General features: G+C 38.0%; 2 protein-coding genes across 2 annotated transcripts; one reads left to right on the forward strand and one right to left on the reverse strand.

Annotated features, from left to right (window-relative positions):
- Positions 1-1,163: 1,163 nt before the first annotated feature.
- LOC106618264 (glutactin) lies at positions 1,164-17,371 on the forward strand. Its single transcript, XM_036374087.2, has 6 exons — positions 1,164-1,709; positions 1,778-1,933; positions 15,556-15,873; positions 15,938-16,313; positions 16,369-16,565; positions 16,635-17,371. The coding sequence occupies exons 1-6, from the start codon at positions 1,392-1,394 to the stop codon at positions 17,226-17,228; spliced, it is 1,959 nt and encodes a 652-aa protein (XP_036229980.2). The 5' UTR covers positions 1,164-1,391; the 3' UTR covers positions 17,229-17,371.
- Positions 9,722-11,187, reverse strand: LOC138857696 (uncharacterized). Its single transcript, XM_070111298.1, has one exon. The coding sequence runs from the start codon at positions 11,185-11,187 to the stop codon at positions 9,772-9,774; it is 1,416 nt and encodes a 471-aa protein (XP_069967399.1). The 3' UTR covers positions 9,722-9,771.
- Positions 17,372-17,625: the final 254 nt, after the last annotated feature.

A 17,625-nucleotide genomic window follows, 5' to 3' on the forward strand; every position in this document is an offset into this window, starting at 1 on the left:
GTTATTTTTTCAACACACCTGGTACATAAGGTTATTATTTTAGGGTTATTTTTTGGTAACTAAAGTTCAGAGGATCCTTTAATATTAAGTTCTTTATAATGTAAACAGCGGTGTTTCCTTATCTCTATTCCAATTACTGCTGTCAAGGATCTTGGGGTATTCTCTTTAATATATGTAGTACAGAGCAGTGCCAGTCATCTGAATTTGATATCTTAGAGATTGTCTCCTTCATAGGTTACATGAAATCTATCTTTTTATGCTTGTGAGCAGCATACGCTGTGTTATTTTACGATTGTTAGTTGTTCAATGCTTGAGTTCGTCCAAAAGAGCGAATACATGAATGAATTAAATTATATTGAAACTGCAAAGAAAATGCCTAACATAAGTTGTTTGTAGCTTGTGTAAATTGATAATAGTAATCGGTTTCAAATCAATGAGACAGAGTTTGTTTTCACACGAATTCTTAAGATACATGAGTTTTATGTCCAATGAACAAGGTAGACTGCACAACATCATTGTTTAAATGAGTTTAAACTCCCCCTTCCAAGTACACCGCTCCACTTGGAAAAGCAATGGCAAACCCTAATATAACACTCCGCAATACACCACACCCGATGAAACCACACCACACAAGTCAACACAATACACCACCTCCTAACAAAAGGGATTAGAGGATCTATACATCTTCTTTCGCTAAAACTCATTCGAATACGACAATGATCAAGCCCGCTTCACCTGTGTAATTCGATTGTACACTGCACCGCCCTAATACTTCATATGATTGGACAGCGATCCCGCTTTCAATATACTTAATACTACACTGATAAATGATCCTCATTTAATGCGGATACCCACATCGACCTCAGCATCTACAAATAAACATTTAATTTTAAGAAAGAATACTATTGTAAATCTAATAATTTTCTTATTAAATTAATATTATACATTTGAGTGACACAGGCATTTTTTATTTATATGTATGCGATTACTATTCAAATAAACAATCATTTATATCACACACGTAATTAATTACAGATTCATTCAATAGTAGTTATTGGCTGAACTGTAGAAAGATGGCTGCTTGCTTGTGTAACTTTCCAATGTTGCCTAGTGTATGTTATGTATACATACACAGCCACACAAAGGTATGACTGAAAATGATGCATAGCTGAATTAGTAAAGTCTGAAGTAAATATACTGGTATAACTGAATATTTAAATGTTTCTATATTAACAGTATCTGGGAGTGAAAACCTATAAAGTGAAGAAATCGAGCAAAAATAGGGCATTGAATGCAGAATGAAAGGAGCTAAGAAAGCCAAAATATTTCGTTTTAATTAAATATTTTTTCGAAAATTTCTTCAGTTGGTCGATCGGTGTCGCTGAGTTAACATGGCGAAATTTGAAAGAACTTTTTTCACACTACTAGTGCTTTTGCTGCTATTGGCTTTGTGTGTTGAGGGGCAACAGCAGCAAAAGCTGGGTGGCAAGCGGCAAAAGTCGGGTCAAGTTCACAAACAAAAACCAATTCGTCAAACAATCAAAGAAGGACCGGTGAAATCTCAAAAGCTCCGTTACATTACAAAGGAAATTCCCAACTTGGGACGCCTTCGGGGTCGAACATTTAAAACAGCATGGTCAGGGAAATTCATAATGCAATTTCTTGACATTCCTTATGCAAAGTCTCCAGTTGGTTCATTGCGCTTTAAGGTTCGTAAGCTATTTTTTGGCTGTGTTTTTGTTTTCGTTTTCAATATATAATATATTTTAAATTATAGCCTCCAGTGCCAGCAGAACCGTGGGAGGGAACACTGAATGCTCACAAACCTCATGTTGGTTGTCCATCTCTTCAGGATTTACACAATCTTAAGCTTTGGCGAAAGGAGAAAATTGACTTTGAAGACTGTCTACGTTTAACTATCAATACGAAAAATGTAAGTTATCGAATCTAAATATTGTAAAAAATATGAAATATTAGCGAATATAAAATATTCCACCGATGATGGTGGGGAATATTTGGACATTAGAGATATTTATACTCTCGCAACATGTTGTTGCAGTGTAAAATTTTGTTCACCTAATGGTTGTTTTTAACACCTGCAACTAATCGATGTATATATAGAGTTATACATATATAAATGATCAGCATGATGAGAACAATTGAATTCTAAGTAACTGCCGGTCTTTCTGTTGTCCTTCCCTCCGTGCAAACGATAACTTGAATAACAATCAAAATATGCTCCTTCTGAAGCTATACACATATGCCACCTCTATTTCCAATCATCGAAACATGCCTTGCAGGCGCTGTCCGGGATCGGATCGCTAATATCGAAGTAAAAAACAATTTCCGGAAACTTTCTGGTCTTAATGTATTTCATAAACTATAAAATTTTAAAAGTTTAAAAAAGTGGAAATTGTCCTACTCCTAATAAGTTTAATGTACAATACATATCTCATAAACCATAAAAGCTATATTAAACCAATTTCCTAAGGTAAATTTTTGCTACACTTCGTTCGCCAGTTTAAAAATGGGTGAAATCGGATGATAACCCTGCCAGGTCCTCATATAACGGTTATATTTACAACTAGTAAAAGCAGAGAATGTTAATAAATAGAGAAGGCGCAAATGTTAAGAAGTACTAAATTGAGCTTTTCACAAGAGGGAACATCGAAAAATACAACTTCGACTCGTTTGAAATACATCACGCAATGATCGAAACGGGGAAAAGGCTATACATTACTATTACATTTGCATATTACCAAAAATCATAATTTTTGTAATTTAAAATAATCCTTCAAATTATATACAATCAGAGGATTATTGGTTAAAGCCGCAGAATTTACAACAAAATAAGTAATTAATAGATAAATTCTTCAACACATTTTTGTGCGTTGTATGAAAAATATCTAATAGGCAAAGGAAACAATGAAACAGTGGCTAAGCGGTCACGATTTCACTTTTGCAGTGGCTCGGGTCGTAAGCGTGAAAGAGTTAACCCATTCCGAATACAAACGCTTACGTCGAATCCTGTAAATCATAAACCTGTGTTTTTGATTTTATTTTATTATTTGAGATTTTAGCTAATTTCAATTCAATTACTTTAATAGCATATTTTACTTCCTGAGATAAATCAAAATTTTTAGGAAATATGTTCATACGTTGAGGTTTATTGAATATTGCCTTATTTGTGCGTATTTACACAAATGTGACAATCACATATTCATTCATAAGTACACGTACGCTGATGCTTGCTTCTTCTTGCCCCGCGCAAACAATGACTTTTGGCTACACCATTTGCTTTTTGCGAGAAGCAAGTTGAACAATGGCAAGCAAGGAGTGGTCAGGGGCGTACTGCCACAAAATTATATCAGATATATTTTTATTAATCGAATTTTTTTTAAAAATGTTTAATTAAGTATGCATTTATGTTTGTTTACATTTTTACGTAAATATTATAATATTGCGTAACAAAGCCCTAAGATATCAGTATTTCTCAATTATTATTATAATAAAATTAATCAATATGATGATACAATATAAATCCTCCGTTGAAACGCCTCTGACCATGATGGCACGCCATGGAAGTAACGGCGAGTTCGCGCGGAGACGGGGCGAAGCAAAAATGGAGTTCTGACAAAACGTTGAAAAAAACCAAAGGACATACATACGAGCTGGCATACATATTGACGCCGAATTTGGGCATCGTCGCGGAGTTGCCAAAATTTGTTTGAATGGACAATTTTGCGACAATGTCAGTCGGCTATGTTGTCGCATTTGCCGTTTTTGCAGTGCTTTGCTATTAAAAATTGACTTATGCTCTTTTGAAATACTACGACTACCGATTGGGCTGCATTTTAATGCCATTGAATTTAGAGAAAATGGGCTAGATCGAAAATCAAAATTTATGAAAAAATTATGATATTAAGTAAACATGCATAAGCACCGTATTAAATGTGCTTAGAACTAATACAAGTAATTAGGAATTTCATATAAATGGCAGTTTTATATAAATTTTATAATATAATGTCATATATAACGAGTAATATAAAGTAAATTTAAAAAATATTTCAAGTCGCTAATAGACCATGTTGTCAATTCTCCTATCTGAAGGGAACATCAGACAAATTTTTCAATTTCTGATTTTTAGCAAATGTTGTAAAGACGTAGCTTGTGGGCAACATACAAATGCGAGGGGGATGATAGGATTTTCAGTGATACAAATTGTAAAAGTGAAATTTTACTCATTCTTCAATTTTACTGAAGACGTTCAAATTTAATTTCATTCATTTTTATTTAAACTTCATTTTCGTGCACATGTAGTAGAAATTCCATATGAAAACCAAATTTGGTTGACCAGGCGCACAGAAAAAAGAGCGGAGTGCAGAATTATAAATGATCGCAGTTCGTGTTGAAGCATACCGGCTTTCCTTATGAATAAATTTGTTGTCGTTGTTATATGAAATACTTAGAAAATATGGTGCCAGTTTACGTTTTTTTTTGTCGCTTACCCGAATGTTTGATTTTTGACAAAAGGCATATTGAGAGACATACATATATACATATGTGTACACATGCGAATGACGGCAATTTCGAGAATATTCACATACAAATTGATTATTTGAAACAAGTAAAAAATGATAGTTTTCATACATTAAAGCAAAATATTTAGGTATTATTTGTGTTGCTGCTTGTAGAGCACAGCTCTTTATTGCAAATTTACATCAAATATATTGCCTGAGTTCAAATCCTATCACAGATTTTGTTTTATTTCTTTTTAAATTTTTATAAACATTTTGTATTAAATTTATCTTATTTTAATTTTAATTTTAATTTTTTTATATTATTTTATAAATGTTCTTCAAAATCTATTATTTTTGTTTTTTGTTATTCTATTTTTCCCTAACACGCATGCTAAAGAACATCTGCGCATACATAAGTATGTATATTAGATTTTCCTTTATAAGGTGGTGAAAATTGGCTGGGTTCCTTGTTAAAGTGGTGTAGTTTGTTGAGATCGATTATATGAAGATACTTTTTTGACGTGGGGTAATTGAACTTTCGAATTTGCTCATTTTCGATGTTCCCTTTTAATAGTTTACATTTTAGCACATCTAACATTTGCGCCTTCTCCATTCATTAACATGCTCTGGTAAAAGTTTGATAACTCAATAAATAAACGCCTCAGAGACATTAAATTTTAATTCGAGATGGTAGTAGCCGGTACCGAAATTGGGCAACAGGTGTGGCAGCGCCCACCTTTATATAAAATCTTGCTTCTCAGAAAGAACTACCAATTTTTACCAAAATTGGTGCACCAGAAATAGATAAGGCGCAAATGTTAAGTGGATTTTCTTTGTGTACTCATTTGTAATTCACCACACAATATGCGAAATGCTATAAATAGACACAACGAATATTCCTAAATGAAAAATCGTTGCGCATACCTACTTATTTAGATTTATGTTTTCAATTTCTATGATATGACAAAATTTATAATTATGAAAATCCTTCTGAATTATTAAGCTGTATTACCGGTAAAAACCCAGAGTTTATAATAAAATAAAAATTTAATAGGCTATTTTTCCAACTTACATATGTACTTATGTGCGTTGCGTGAGCAATTGCTTATTGAGCAGAGGATAACAATAAAACGGTGGCTAAGCGGCCGCGTTTCCATTTTTGAGGTCGTAAGCGTGAAGGAGTTAAGCTCAATCCGAATACAAGCCTATACGTTCGAATCCTAAAACTCATAAAACCTCTTTTTATTTTATTTTTTTTATTAATTGGAATCTAAGCATATCTCAATTCAATTTCTTAAATAGCATATTTTACTTCTTGATATAATTAAAATATATCAGGAAAATATGTTCATATGTTTGGGTTTATTGCATATTCCCTTATTATGCGTATTTACACAAATGCGATAATCACACATACATTCTTAAATACACGTACGCTGATGCTTGCTTCTTCTTGCCCCGCACAAACAAAGACTTTTGTCTACACTTTTTGCTTTTTCCGAGAAGCAAGTTGAACGATCGCAAGCAAGAAGGCGTCAGGGGCGCACTGCCACATAAATATTACAGATATAATCGGATTTTCTTGATTGTAGGTATGCATTTATTTGTATTTATATTTTTACGTATCTATTAATTATATTACGTCAAAAAGTCATTAATGCATTAGTATTTTTCAATACAAATTAAGCAACATATTAATATATTATGAGCCCTCTCTTGACACGCCTCTGTGCATGGTGGCAAGCCAATGAAATAACGGCGAGTTCGCGCGGACATTGTGTTGTTGAAAAAAACCAAAAGACGATTTTGTCGACAAACATACATATATACGACAATGTCGGTCGGCTATGTTGTCTCGTTTGTCCTTTTTGCAGTGGTTTGCTATTGAAAGTTGACTTATGCTTTTTTGAAATATTGCGATTACCGATTGGGCTGCATTTTCATAGCGTCGTATTTATATAAAATGGGCTAGGTAGGTAGGTAGGTTGAGTGGCTGTCCAATGACGCACCTAGGCCTATAGGAGGCCCATTGTGATACCACCGGGACTAATGTTCCCTCACTCTATCGTCTCCTCTCTGAACCAACCTGTGATGAAGTTCATCAGTACAAATTATTTTATATTAGCAACTTCTGATACGTCGTCAAGGAATCCACGACCGATAGTTGCGATTCTTTTCCTATATAGAGCTTTACATTCGCATAGAAGATGCTTTACAGTCTCCTCTTCCTCTACTTCTTGACAGCTTTTACAATAGTCGTTGTATGGTACACCTAGCCTACTTGCATGTCTACCAATTAGGCAGTGACCTGTTAGTACTCCTATCAGAGTTCTTATATCATTCCTTTTAAATTTTAGTAGTCGGTTTGTGCGACATTCCTGCCACGTTAGTCTGCTGGTTGTGCAGGTTATTGATTGTCTCCACCGCGACTCAGCTATATTTATAGCATGTTCGCTGATTAAGTGTTTGCAAGTTGCCAGAGGCATAAAGAGACCCTCTTTTTCAGGGGTTAGTTGCAAAGGGGTGCCTGTTCTGGCTAGTTCATCTGCTTCGCAGTTACCAGGAATATCGCTATGTCCTGGAACCCATTGCAGGTTTATTGTGAAGTAGGATGTCAGATCCTCTAATAGATCAAGATAATCTTTCACTAGCTTGGATGAAACCATTGGAGACTTGAGTGATTTCAAGGCCGCTTGGCTATCCGTGTATATATATATGCTCCTTGTTGTGAGCACACTTTTTGTCAATACCACTAGGCTTTCTTTAATTGCTGTGATCTCCGCCTGGAAGACACTGCAGTGGTTTGGCAAACGGAAGGCGATGTTGGTGTTTAATGTTGCGCAAAAGACACCCTCCCACTCGATGATTCAGTTTGGATCCATTAGTGTAGATGCTAATTCCTGTATTCCTGTCCACCTCGCCCCTTTTCCACTCCTCTCTTGTGGGAAAGGCAATATTGTGGACCGAATTTAGCATCCGTTCTATTGGATTGTGTAAATCCGTGGTTTTGGGTAGGAACGGGAATATACTGAGTATCCTTGAATGCCCCTTGTTGCATGCGACTAGTTGGGAGGATTCCCTCAGTCTAAGAGCTGACTTTGCCGCCACTTGTTTACAGAACAGGTCTGTTGGCAGTAAATGTAGAATGACGTTAAGAGCCTGGCTTGGCGTTGTTCTAAGAGCTCCACTAATGCATATACTGGCTGCTCTCTGTATGCTTTCCATACGCTTTACCGCGTATTTCTTTTCCATTATTGGCCACCATACCAATATACCGTATGTCATGATTGGTCTGACAACTGCTGTATAGAGCCAATAAGTTACCCGAGGTGTAAGTCCCCATTTGGGGCCCACCATCCTTTTACAGGTGTAGAGTGCTCTGGCTGCCTTCTTCACCCTAGCATTAAAGTTTTGTTTCCAAGAAAGCTTCCTGTCTAAGATTAGTCCCAGGTAGCTTGGCTTATCTCCAATTGTTAGTCTGCAACCATTTATTATTGGCGCCGTAACTTCTGGAGCATTATGTTTTCTGGTGAACAATACGAGCTCTGTTTTACCAGCATTTAAATTTAATCCGCACGATACTGCCCAGCGATTTATATCGTCCAATATCGTTTGACCCAGAGTGGGGGATAACACGCCTCCTTGAGGTGTACCTCTTTGGACAGATCTGCACATCGTTGACGCTCCCATCGTCGAAATTATTGACCTGCTCGTGAGCATCTGTTCAATTAATTTCCTGAGAGGTTTAGAGATGTCCAGATCCTTAAGCGCACTCAGTATGGCCCTAGGCTGGATATTATTGAAGGCTCCTTCTATGTCTAAGAAGGCAAATGAGTGTATTCTTTGACTTCCAGAGATTTTTCAATCTCCGCCACCACAGAGCTTAGTGCTGTTTCTGTGATTTTCCTTTAGAATACGCATGCTGCGAACCAGCCAACTTTTCTGGTTTCAGTTTGTTTCTTATATGTAATTCTATTAGTCTTTCCAGGATTTTTAAAAGGAAAGAGGAGAGGCTAATTGGCATGAAGTCCTTTGGACTTGTATGCGAGCTTTTGCCTGCCTTTGGTATGTATATTACCTTGACCTACCTCCAAAGCAAAGGGATATAGTTTAATTGCAGCGCCCCCTTAAGAATGGCAATTAGCCAATGCATTATGTAATTCTGCGACTGCTGCAATTGAGCCGGGAATATACCGTCTGATCCCGGCGACTTGAAGGGCTTAAAGCTGTTTATTGCCCAGCGTACGTTGCTTTCTGACACTATGTTTATGAGAGTGGGGCTCATTTCTGCTCCACTGTCTTGAGTATATTCTGCAGTATGGCTTTCAGAGCTGCCTGGGAAGTGGGTATCCATTAGTAGACCCAAGGACTCTTCACTGGATACCGTCCAACTTCGGTCTGGCTTCTGTAGATAACCGATACTATGCACCGATTGTGCCATTATTTTCCTAAGTCGAGACGCTTCCGCCGTGTTCTCGATGTCATTGCAAAACGATTTCCATGAATTTCTTTTTGCTCTCCTAACTTCCTTTTTGTATGACCTAAGGAGGTTGTAATAATAATCCCAGTCTGACTCGCCTTGGGATTGCTTAGCTAAATTGAACTGCTTTCTGCATTATTTCTGTAGCTTTTTAAGTGCTAGAGACCACCAGGGGGGCCTTGTTCTACCCCTGCTTCGTGTTATTGGACAAGCCACTTCTAGTGCTTGCCGGCACGATTCCGTGAGTCGATTAACGAGGATATCTAGATCCTCCTTGCTATTGGGCTGAAACGGTAAAATCATAGGGATACGTTTCTCTAGCTCTTGCATGTGCAGCTGCCAGTTTGTTCTCCTATGATTATTAAAGTTAATGCCTCTATCGGCCCTTTCCTCTATTGTATGTTTACATCTGTGCTGCCCCAGATTGTGTGATGCGCATTTGAGTCGCATCCAAGTATCGTCATGCACTTGGATGCCTCGCTATCCCGTACCTCCTCTTTTACCATCAGAGGTGGCACCAGCTCTGCTGCTACTGCTGCTGTGTCGTTGTTGCTGTAATTATGTAATATAAAAACATTAAGGTTTTTCTTTGCCATTATGCAGGCTCTGATTTTACCTTCACAGTTAGCTATCAGCAACTTATAATTCGGCGTTCTCAGTCCGCAAATACGCCCTCCATTAACCCATGGCTCCTGAATGATGACAAATTCAGGCTGTTCCATTGCCACGCGGTTAATTAGGGCTGCTGAAGCTAGTTTGCTATGATGGAGATTAATTTGTAGAAGACGCATTAACTATTGTTATATCTGCGTCTTCCTGAGAGTCGCTTAAAAGCTCTTTCTCAGTATACAAGCTTGAGAGTCTGGCCGCAAGCTCAGACCCGGAAGAAGAACACTCACCTTGCTCCATACTTTCCGCGTCGCTCGAGGACTCCATAGGATCTTCCTCTACTTCGCATATCTCTTTCCCCGATGCCAGATGGTCTGCAGCATCGGCGTCCGACTTGTAAGGCGTTATCCTTTCTTTCGTAAACCCGTAATTTATCTCCCCGCCACTTTTCGCCAGCGGTTCGATGGATTCTTTCGTTAATAACAGCAGAATCTGCATCGTGGCCCTTTTGGTCTCCACGCCAGATTCTGCTACGCTGTCCTCAAATGTCTTGACATACTTCCACCCTTCCGTGGGTAGGCTCGGGTTGCAGGCTCTTATGAGCTGCATAATTTGGTCCGGCTGTGATGGTGTAGCCGGAATCCATACCCTTGCCCTTGGTCTGGATGGTATGTCCTTCTTGTCCACTGCTACCAATTTTGCCCCGGGGTATACCTCTCCCACCTTGGCTATAGCAGCTTTGTATAGAGCGACCGATCTCTCGTCATCGCAAGCAATCATTTTGATCTGGCCCTGGTACCAGCCGGCATCTGCGCATGACGGTGGCGGACCCGGATTGCTTAATAGCACTTCCAGCGCCACATTTGTCAGCCCAGCCTGCACCCATTTCCATTGGGCTCTGGGGATTCTTCCTTCGGGATCTCCCTCATCCATAACGTCAATGACAATTCGGTTCCGGGCCACTTCTGCAAATGATTTTGCGGGCGTTACACCCTTGGTCTTCGGTCTCTTAGCTGACGGCTTTGCCTCTTCAGCTGACCTCTGTCGCTTGGCTGCCTTTACCGGCGGCTCCAACTTGAAGTTGGGTATGACTGCTCTCGCGCAGTCAATCGATGCTTGGAGCTCCTGCGTTAGCTCCTCTTTCGTTGGCGGCTTTAGCTCTACCAACCTTAGTAAGTATGCGGCGCGTCGTCTTTCCGCATATTTTGCCTTTGACGGGTCCTGCATGCTAAATGCAGGCCACTCCCTAGCAGATGCACTTCCGGCAGCAGCCCCTTTGGCATCTCCTCCCTCCCCCTGCTTCTCAGCCGTGTTTTGGCCGCAGGGTTTGGGTCTGGCTGCCTCCGGCGCTACCACTTTCTGTGGGCCAGCTTTAGCTTCTGCCCCTTTACTAGTGCTTGCCTTGTCTTCTGGACCAAGCTTCGCTCCTGTCCTCTTCGTGTTTGTTGAGCTCGCTCCAAACGCTGCTCTTTTATGGGAGCAACTCGCTCCCTTCGGCTTTTTTCCTGGAGATCCGGGCTCTCTCCGATTTTTTGTTTTCGTTATTTGTTGTTTTTGTTTATTTGCGTTTTGGTTCATTGTTAGTCCCACGAGTGTGGGGGAAAGTATGTCCACTTGTGCATAGCCCCCGTTGCGCAAGTAAGGCTATCTTATTACGGAGGGCGCCAGGTATCCGTAAGCTCCGTTCGAGACTGGGCTATTTAAGGGCCCCCAGCCAGGTTGATCCTCGGCACGGGTCGCATGACACCCTGATCCAGCCCTTTACCCCCGACCATGGTAAGGCTCCTTATCTGTATGCTGTGCTATTGAGGAACATCGAACACACAGATAAGAAGTCTGACCTTAGCTAGATTCCTCACGTCTACGGCAGGGGCGGACTGTTACCAGCTCGTCCCCGCTTGTGTCGTGAATCTGTGGTATCTATTACCAGTCGGCACCCTCGGGGAGGGTTCAGTGGGGGATTTTTGCCAACCTAAAATGGGCTAAATCGACAAACTATGAAATAATGATAATAAGTAAACATATAAAAGTACTATATGGACTGTGCTTAGAATATATACTTAGAAGTAGTTAAAGATTGCATATGAATGGCAATTTTATATACATTTTTTAATTTAATGCCATATATATTGTGCATATTATGAATAAAATTAAAATATTATTTTAACTCGCTAATAGGTCATGTTGCCAATTCTCCTTTCTGAAGGGAACATCAGACAAATTCTTCAATTTCTGATTTTTAGCACCGTTGTGAGGAGGCATCTTGTGGGCAAAATACAAATGCGAGGGGAATGGTAGGATCAGTTGTAAAATTGAAACTTCTTCAATTTTACTAAAGACATTCAAAATTCAATTTCATTCATTTTTATTTTCGCGCATTTGCGGTAGAAATTCTATATGAAAACCAAATGTGGTTTACCAGGCGCACAGAAAAAATAGCGCGGCGCAGAGTTATGAACGAGCGCACTTTGCTTTGAAGCAGACGCACGTTCCTTATGAATGAATTTGTTGTCGTTGTAATATGAAATACTTAGAAAATATGCCGCGAGTTCGCTTGAATATTATTGGCCGATGATGGTGCGTCTACGTTTTTTTGTCACTTGCGCGAATGTTTGATTTTTTGCGAAAGACATATTGAGGGACATACATACATATGTACATATGTGTACATATATGCAAATATATTTGGACATGCGAATGAAGGAAGGCAATTTCAAGAATATTCACATATAGACATATGAACATTTAAAGCAAGTAAACAGCAATAGCTCTTTGACTTCACAGATTAGACAAAATTACTCCAATATCGTCTGTGGTGCTGCTTGTATAGCACACTTCTTTATGGCAATGTAAAATATTTTGCCTAAGTTCATATCCTATCACATATTTTTATATACTCTTTTTTTATTTTTATAACTCTTTTTTATTAAATGATATTTTAGTTCTATTTTCATATTATTTCCCTCATTACTTATATTTTCTTTTCATAAGTCAATTATTTTCCTTTTTATTATTTTAAGTTTTGTTTATGGGCATATCAAAGAACATCTGTGCATATGTATGTGTATACATTTTGCTTATAGAGTGGTGTAGTTCGTTTCGTACCCTGATAGTTGTGGTGAAATTTTATTTTCCAATTTGCGCGTTTTCGATGTTCCTCCATCGTAATTAACATTTTAGTACTGCTAACATTTGCTCCTTCTCTATTCATCAACATTCTCTGGCATAAGTCAACTTTCAATAGCAGACCACTGCAAAAAAGGACAAACGAGACAACATAGCCGACCGACATTGTCGCAAAATTGTCTATTCAAACAAATTTTGTCAACTCCGCGGTGATGCGCAAAATTTGGTGTCAATATATAAGCGAGCTCATATGTATGCATGTTTGTTTGTCGACAAAGTCGTCATTTGGTTTTTTCAACAACACAATGTCCGCGCGAACTCGCCGTTATTTCGTTGGTTTGCCACCATGCACAGAGGCGTGTCAAGTGAGGGCTCCTAATATATTAATATGTTGCTTAATTTGTATTGAAAAATACTGATGCATTTATGACTTATTTTCGTAATATAATAATAATATACGTAAAAATATAAATACAGATAAATTCATGCTTATAATCGTTTTTAAAATAAACTCGATTATTAAAAATATATCTGAAATAATTATGTGGCAGTGCGCCGCAACTCCCTTCTTGCCTGCGATCGTTCAACTTGCTTCTCGCAAAAACAAAAAGTGTAGACAAAATTCCTTGTTTGTGCGGGGCAAGAAGAAGTAAGTATCAGCGTACGTGTATTTAAGAATGTATGTGTGATTATCAAATTTGTGTAAATACGCATAATAAGGGAATATTCAATAAACCTAAACATATGAACATATTTTCCTGAAATATTTTAATTATCTCAGGAAGTAAAATATGGTTTTAATGTAATTGAATTGAGATATGCTTAGATTCCAATTAATAAAAATAAATAAAACAAGTAAGGAAGGGCTAAGTTCGGGTGTAACCGAACATTTTATACTCTCGCAAAGTCAAATAGTATACTCGTTTGAGATTTATTTGTGGATTAACTGATATTTTCGGTGGAAGGTCAACTATAGGCACTGGGGTCCACATATTTAGTACTTAGGGGCTTGAACAGTTTTGGTTCGATTTAGACAATTTTTGGCCACAAGGTGGCATACTTTAATCGCATTATTCACGCAAAGTTTTATCCCGATACAGTCATTGTTGCCTGATTTGCCTAGTGGAAAGTGAAAGAATCAGATGGAATTTAAAATGGTGTTATATGGGAAGTAGGTGTGGTTCTAGTCCGATTTCGACCATTTTCGCAGTATGACATAGAAACATGAAAAGAACGTTAGCCACCGAATTTGGTTGAAATCGGTTAAGCAGATCTCAAGATATGGGTTTTCACCTAAAAGTGGGCTGCGCCATGCCCACTGTCTAATTTTGAACGCGGTTCCTATAAAGTCATCTCATACCATCCCAGAGATAAAATTTAATGTCTCTGGCGTGTTTAGTGCTTGATTTATCGCGCTTTTAGTAGTTTTTCACAGTACCGTTATATGGGGAGTGGGCGGAGTTGCCACCCGATTTCAACTATTTTCACACCGTCAATAGAAGTGCTAAAAACATTTGCTTCTAGTGAATTTTGTTATTATAGCATCAGCGGTTTAGGAGATTTGCACATTAAACTTATTAGAGGCGGGACCACGCCCACTTTAAAAAAAAAAGTTTTAACTGCAGATGCCCCTCCCCAATGTGATCCTGTGTACCAAATAACAGTCTTGTATCTTATTGCGGAGCTTAGTTATGGCAAGTTATTTGTTTTTGATTAATGGCGTTTTGTGGGCGTGGCAGTGGTCCGATTACGCCCATCTGCAATACCAACCGTCTCACGGTACCAAGGAACATGTCTATCAAATTTCATAAAGATATCTCAATTTTTACTCAAGTTAGAGCTTGCACGGACGGACAGACGGACGGACGGACGGACAGACAGTCACCCGGATTTCAACTCGTCTCTTCATCCTAATCATTTATATATACATAACCCTATATCTAACTCGATTAGTTTTAGGTGATACAAACAACCGTTTGGTGAACAAAACTATTATACTCTGTAGCAACAGGTTGCGAGAGTATAATAAAAAGAGGTTCTTACTTTAATTCGTTAAATTTTGTCATTGTCAAAACATCTTGTGCCCTGGTGTATTGTCTTGATGAAAAATGATTTGTTTGTGCTGCAAACCAGGTCTTCGTGGTCTCACGAATTTTTTCATCCAGCTGATTCAAAAGGCTGCAATTATATTCAGAGCTGATTGTCTCACCTTTCTGCAGATAGCAAAATTCCGTTTGGATCCCACAAAACGGATGCCATAACCTTCTTTGCTGATTGTTGTGACTTTACTTGCTTTGGAGATGCACAACCAACTTCAGTCCACTGTAAATGTTCTTGTTTCAATTTAAGATCATGGTGGTAGATCCAAGATCCATAGTTATAAAACGACGGAAGAAATCGGTTTTATTCTGTTTAAAACGCTCCAAATTATGCTGAGAAATTTGTTTTCGATCCAGTTTTTGTTGATTTGTTAACGTGTGCGGCACTAACTTTCCAAATAGTTTTTTCATATGTAATTCTCCATGTAAAATATGAAGTACTCGTTCGTCTGAGATACCTATGGCATTATCAATTTCATGCTTAGTCAAACTTGGATCTTCACTAACTAACACTTTTTGGTCATCCTTCGCGTGAATCGTCTTCAAGTCTTCAAGAAAAAAAAAATTTGGAGCTGGTAGTTGTTTCTTGGTGAGACCAACCAACTTTTCAACCAACCTGTACATATTGGTTATACGTGTTCAGCTTTGAATCTATTTTTGATTAGTCTAGTATATAAAGATAGGTATTAGTATGGATTGATTTCAATTATTTCCTTTACAGTTCAGTGGGAATGCACCCGTCATGGTTTACATTCATGGCGACTTTCTTTATGAAGGTAGTAACACAGAGGCAACTCCTGGATATTTATTAGATGAAGATATTGTGTTAGTCTCCGTACGTTATCGCTTGGGTCCATTTGGTTTCTTGTCAACGATGACCGATGAAATACCTGGAAATGCCGCAGTGCAAGACGTTATTTTGGCACTAAAATGGATTCAGCAACATATTGCAGATTTTGGAGGTGATCCTACTCGGATTACCCTGTTTGGTCAAGTCGGTGGATCAGCCTTGATTAATGTATTAGCTATGAGTCCAGCAGTAAGAGTATCGCAACCGAATAATTATTGGTATAAAAGTTCTAAAAACTCAAAAAATGTTTTAGGTTCCCGATGGTCTATTTCATCGCGTTATTTATCAATCTGGTACGGCGTTATCACCCGCTTTCATTACAGATAATCCACTACCTGCAACTAAAGATATAGCGAAATACGCAGGCTGTAAAAATATTAGAAAACTAGAGTCGCTTAATAAGTGTTTGCGAAAAATGAATACTACCACTCTATTGACTGCATTTAGTGCACATGGCGATACCAATGCACATTTGGGGGTTGGCAATTATGGAGGCGTTCAATTTGTTATCGGCGGTCCATCTGGAATCCTACCAAAACATCCAGGACAATTATTAGCATCTGGAGATTTTAAAGCATATCCCACACTCGGTGGTAGCGTTAAAAATGGGGGAACATTTCTGCTTAAAGGTTGAATAGAAGTTTATTTAATGAAAATAATCTAAGATAACTGTTTTTGTTGTAGATATTTATATTGATAACTTCAATGAGACTATTATTGATGATAAACTGGATGGCATGGGGTATATTGATCACATAATAGCCCAAACTAATGGCGTCGATCCTACAGGTGTGTGGAGAAAATTTGCAAGAGAAGTAGTTTTCACAGATGAAGAGATTAAGAATGGATCCTTCTACAAACTCGTCCCAGGGCTGATTGATGTAAGAATCGATATTTACTTCTCTAGTTACATTATTATAGCTTTGAAACATATTATTTAATATTTACAGATGTGCAGCACTATAGCATTTAAAAATCCTGTCCTATTGACCTTACAAGCGAATGCAAAGAAACTTCCAAATAGTACTTATCTTTATACATTGGATTATGAAGGGGAACTAAACCGTTATTCTGTGAGCGAAGATGTGGACGGTTCAGCGCCTTTTGAGCTTGGTGTCTCCCTAACTGACGACAATTTGTATCTTTTCCCCTGGCCAAGGCATAATTCTTTAAATCTAAATCGTGACATTAAAGTTGCTAAACGTATGGTGGCCTTTTGGACGTCGTTCGCAGCCAATGGCGTACCAACTGCACCGAATACACCCGCATGGCCTGCTATGATAGAAGAAATTGGTCCATACTTAAAAATTGGTCATATTGTAACTGTTGGTAAAAACTACATTGATGAATATAACATTACTGTAAAGGAGACTCGGCAGGGATATAACTTGGTTAACGACGACTTCTTCGGCAGTTTAGAAGAAATAACCGAATATGAAAAATACGTTGATGATGCTGAAAGCTTCAAGGAGGATGACGGCGATGATAATGAGGATAACGGCAGAAACTTGAATTTTGTATTCAGAGTGAATGATGGTGCCTGAGTGGTTTAATTAACTATAATTAAATCTGATTGAAGTGATAAAAATAAAATTGTTTATATAATATAATTTATTATGTATGAGTTCTTAAGTATGATTAAATTTAAATGAATATTTATTATTGAAATAAATTTAGCAGAAAACCATTTTCGTATGTAATTGTTATCGGTTATCATAATGTAAGTTAATAAACTTGAAGTAGTATATGTATATCTACATACATGAATAGAGGACTGCGCTTCCAAACATACACGAAAATTTCTGCTAGGAATCGCCAGAGTTGAATCATTATCAAAATTAGTATTTACCTAATGTTGACGTAAATGCTGTGGCTCCCTTTTTAACGAATTAACTAAATTAAATTTATTTGAATAATGCGAGACTTATATGTTTCAGAAAA

Source organism: Bactrocera oleae, chromosome 6 (assembly GCF_042242935.1).
Source record: "Bactrocera oleae isolate idBacOlea1 chromosome 6, idBacOlea1, whole genome shotgun sequence".
Classification (NCBI taxonomy): domain Eukaryota; kingdom Metazoa; phylum Arthropoda; class Insecta; order Diptera; family Tephritidae; genus Bactrocera; species Bactrocera oleae.

Bases quoted from the DNA above. Each gene is read 5' to 3' on its own strand.
- LOC106618264 (XM_036374087.2), top strand. From the start codon at position 1,392: ATGGCGAAATTTGAAAGAACTTTTTTCACACTACTAGTGCTTTTGCTG. The intron at 15,874-15,937 runs GTAAGAGTATCG...AAAATGTTTTAG, and splicing joins TATTAGCTATGAGTCCAGCA to GTTCCCGATGGTCTATTTCA. The intron at 16,314-16,368 runs GTTGAATAGAAG...TTTTTGTTGTAG, and splicing joins GGGAACATTTCTGCTTAAAG to ATATTTATATTGATAACTTC.
- LOC138857696 (XM_070111298.1), bottom strand. From the start codon at position 11,187: ATGAACCAAAACGCAAATAAACAAAAACAACAAATAACGAAAACAAAA.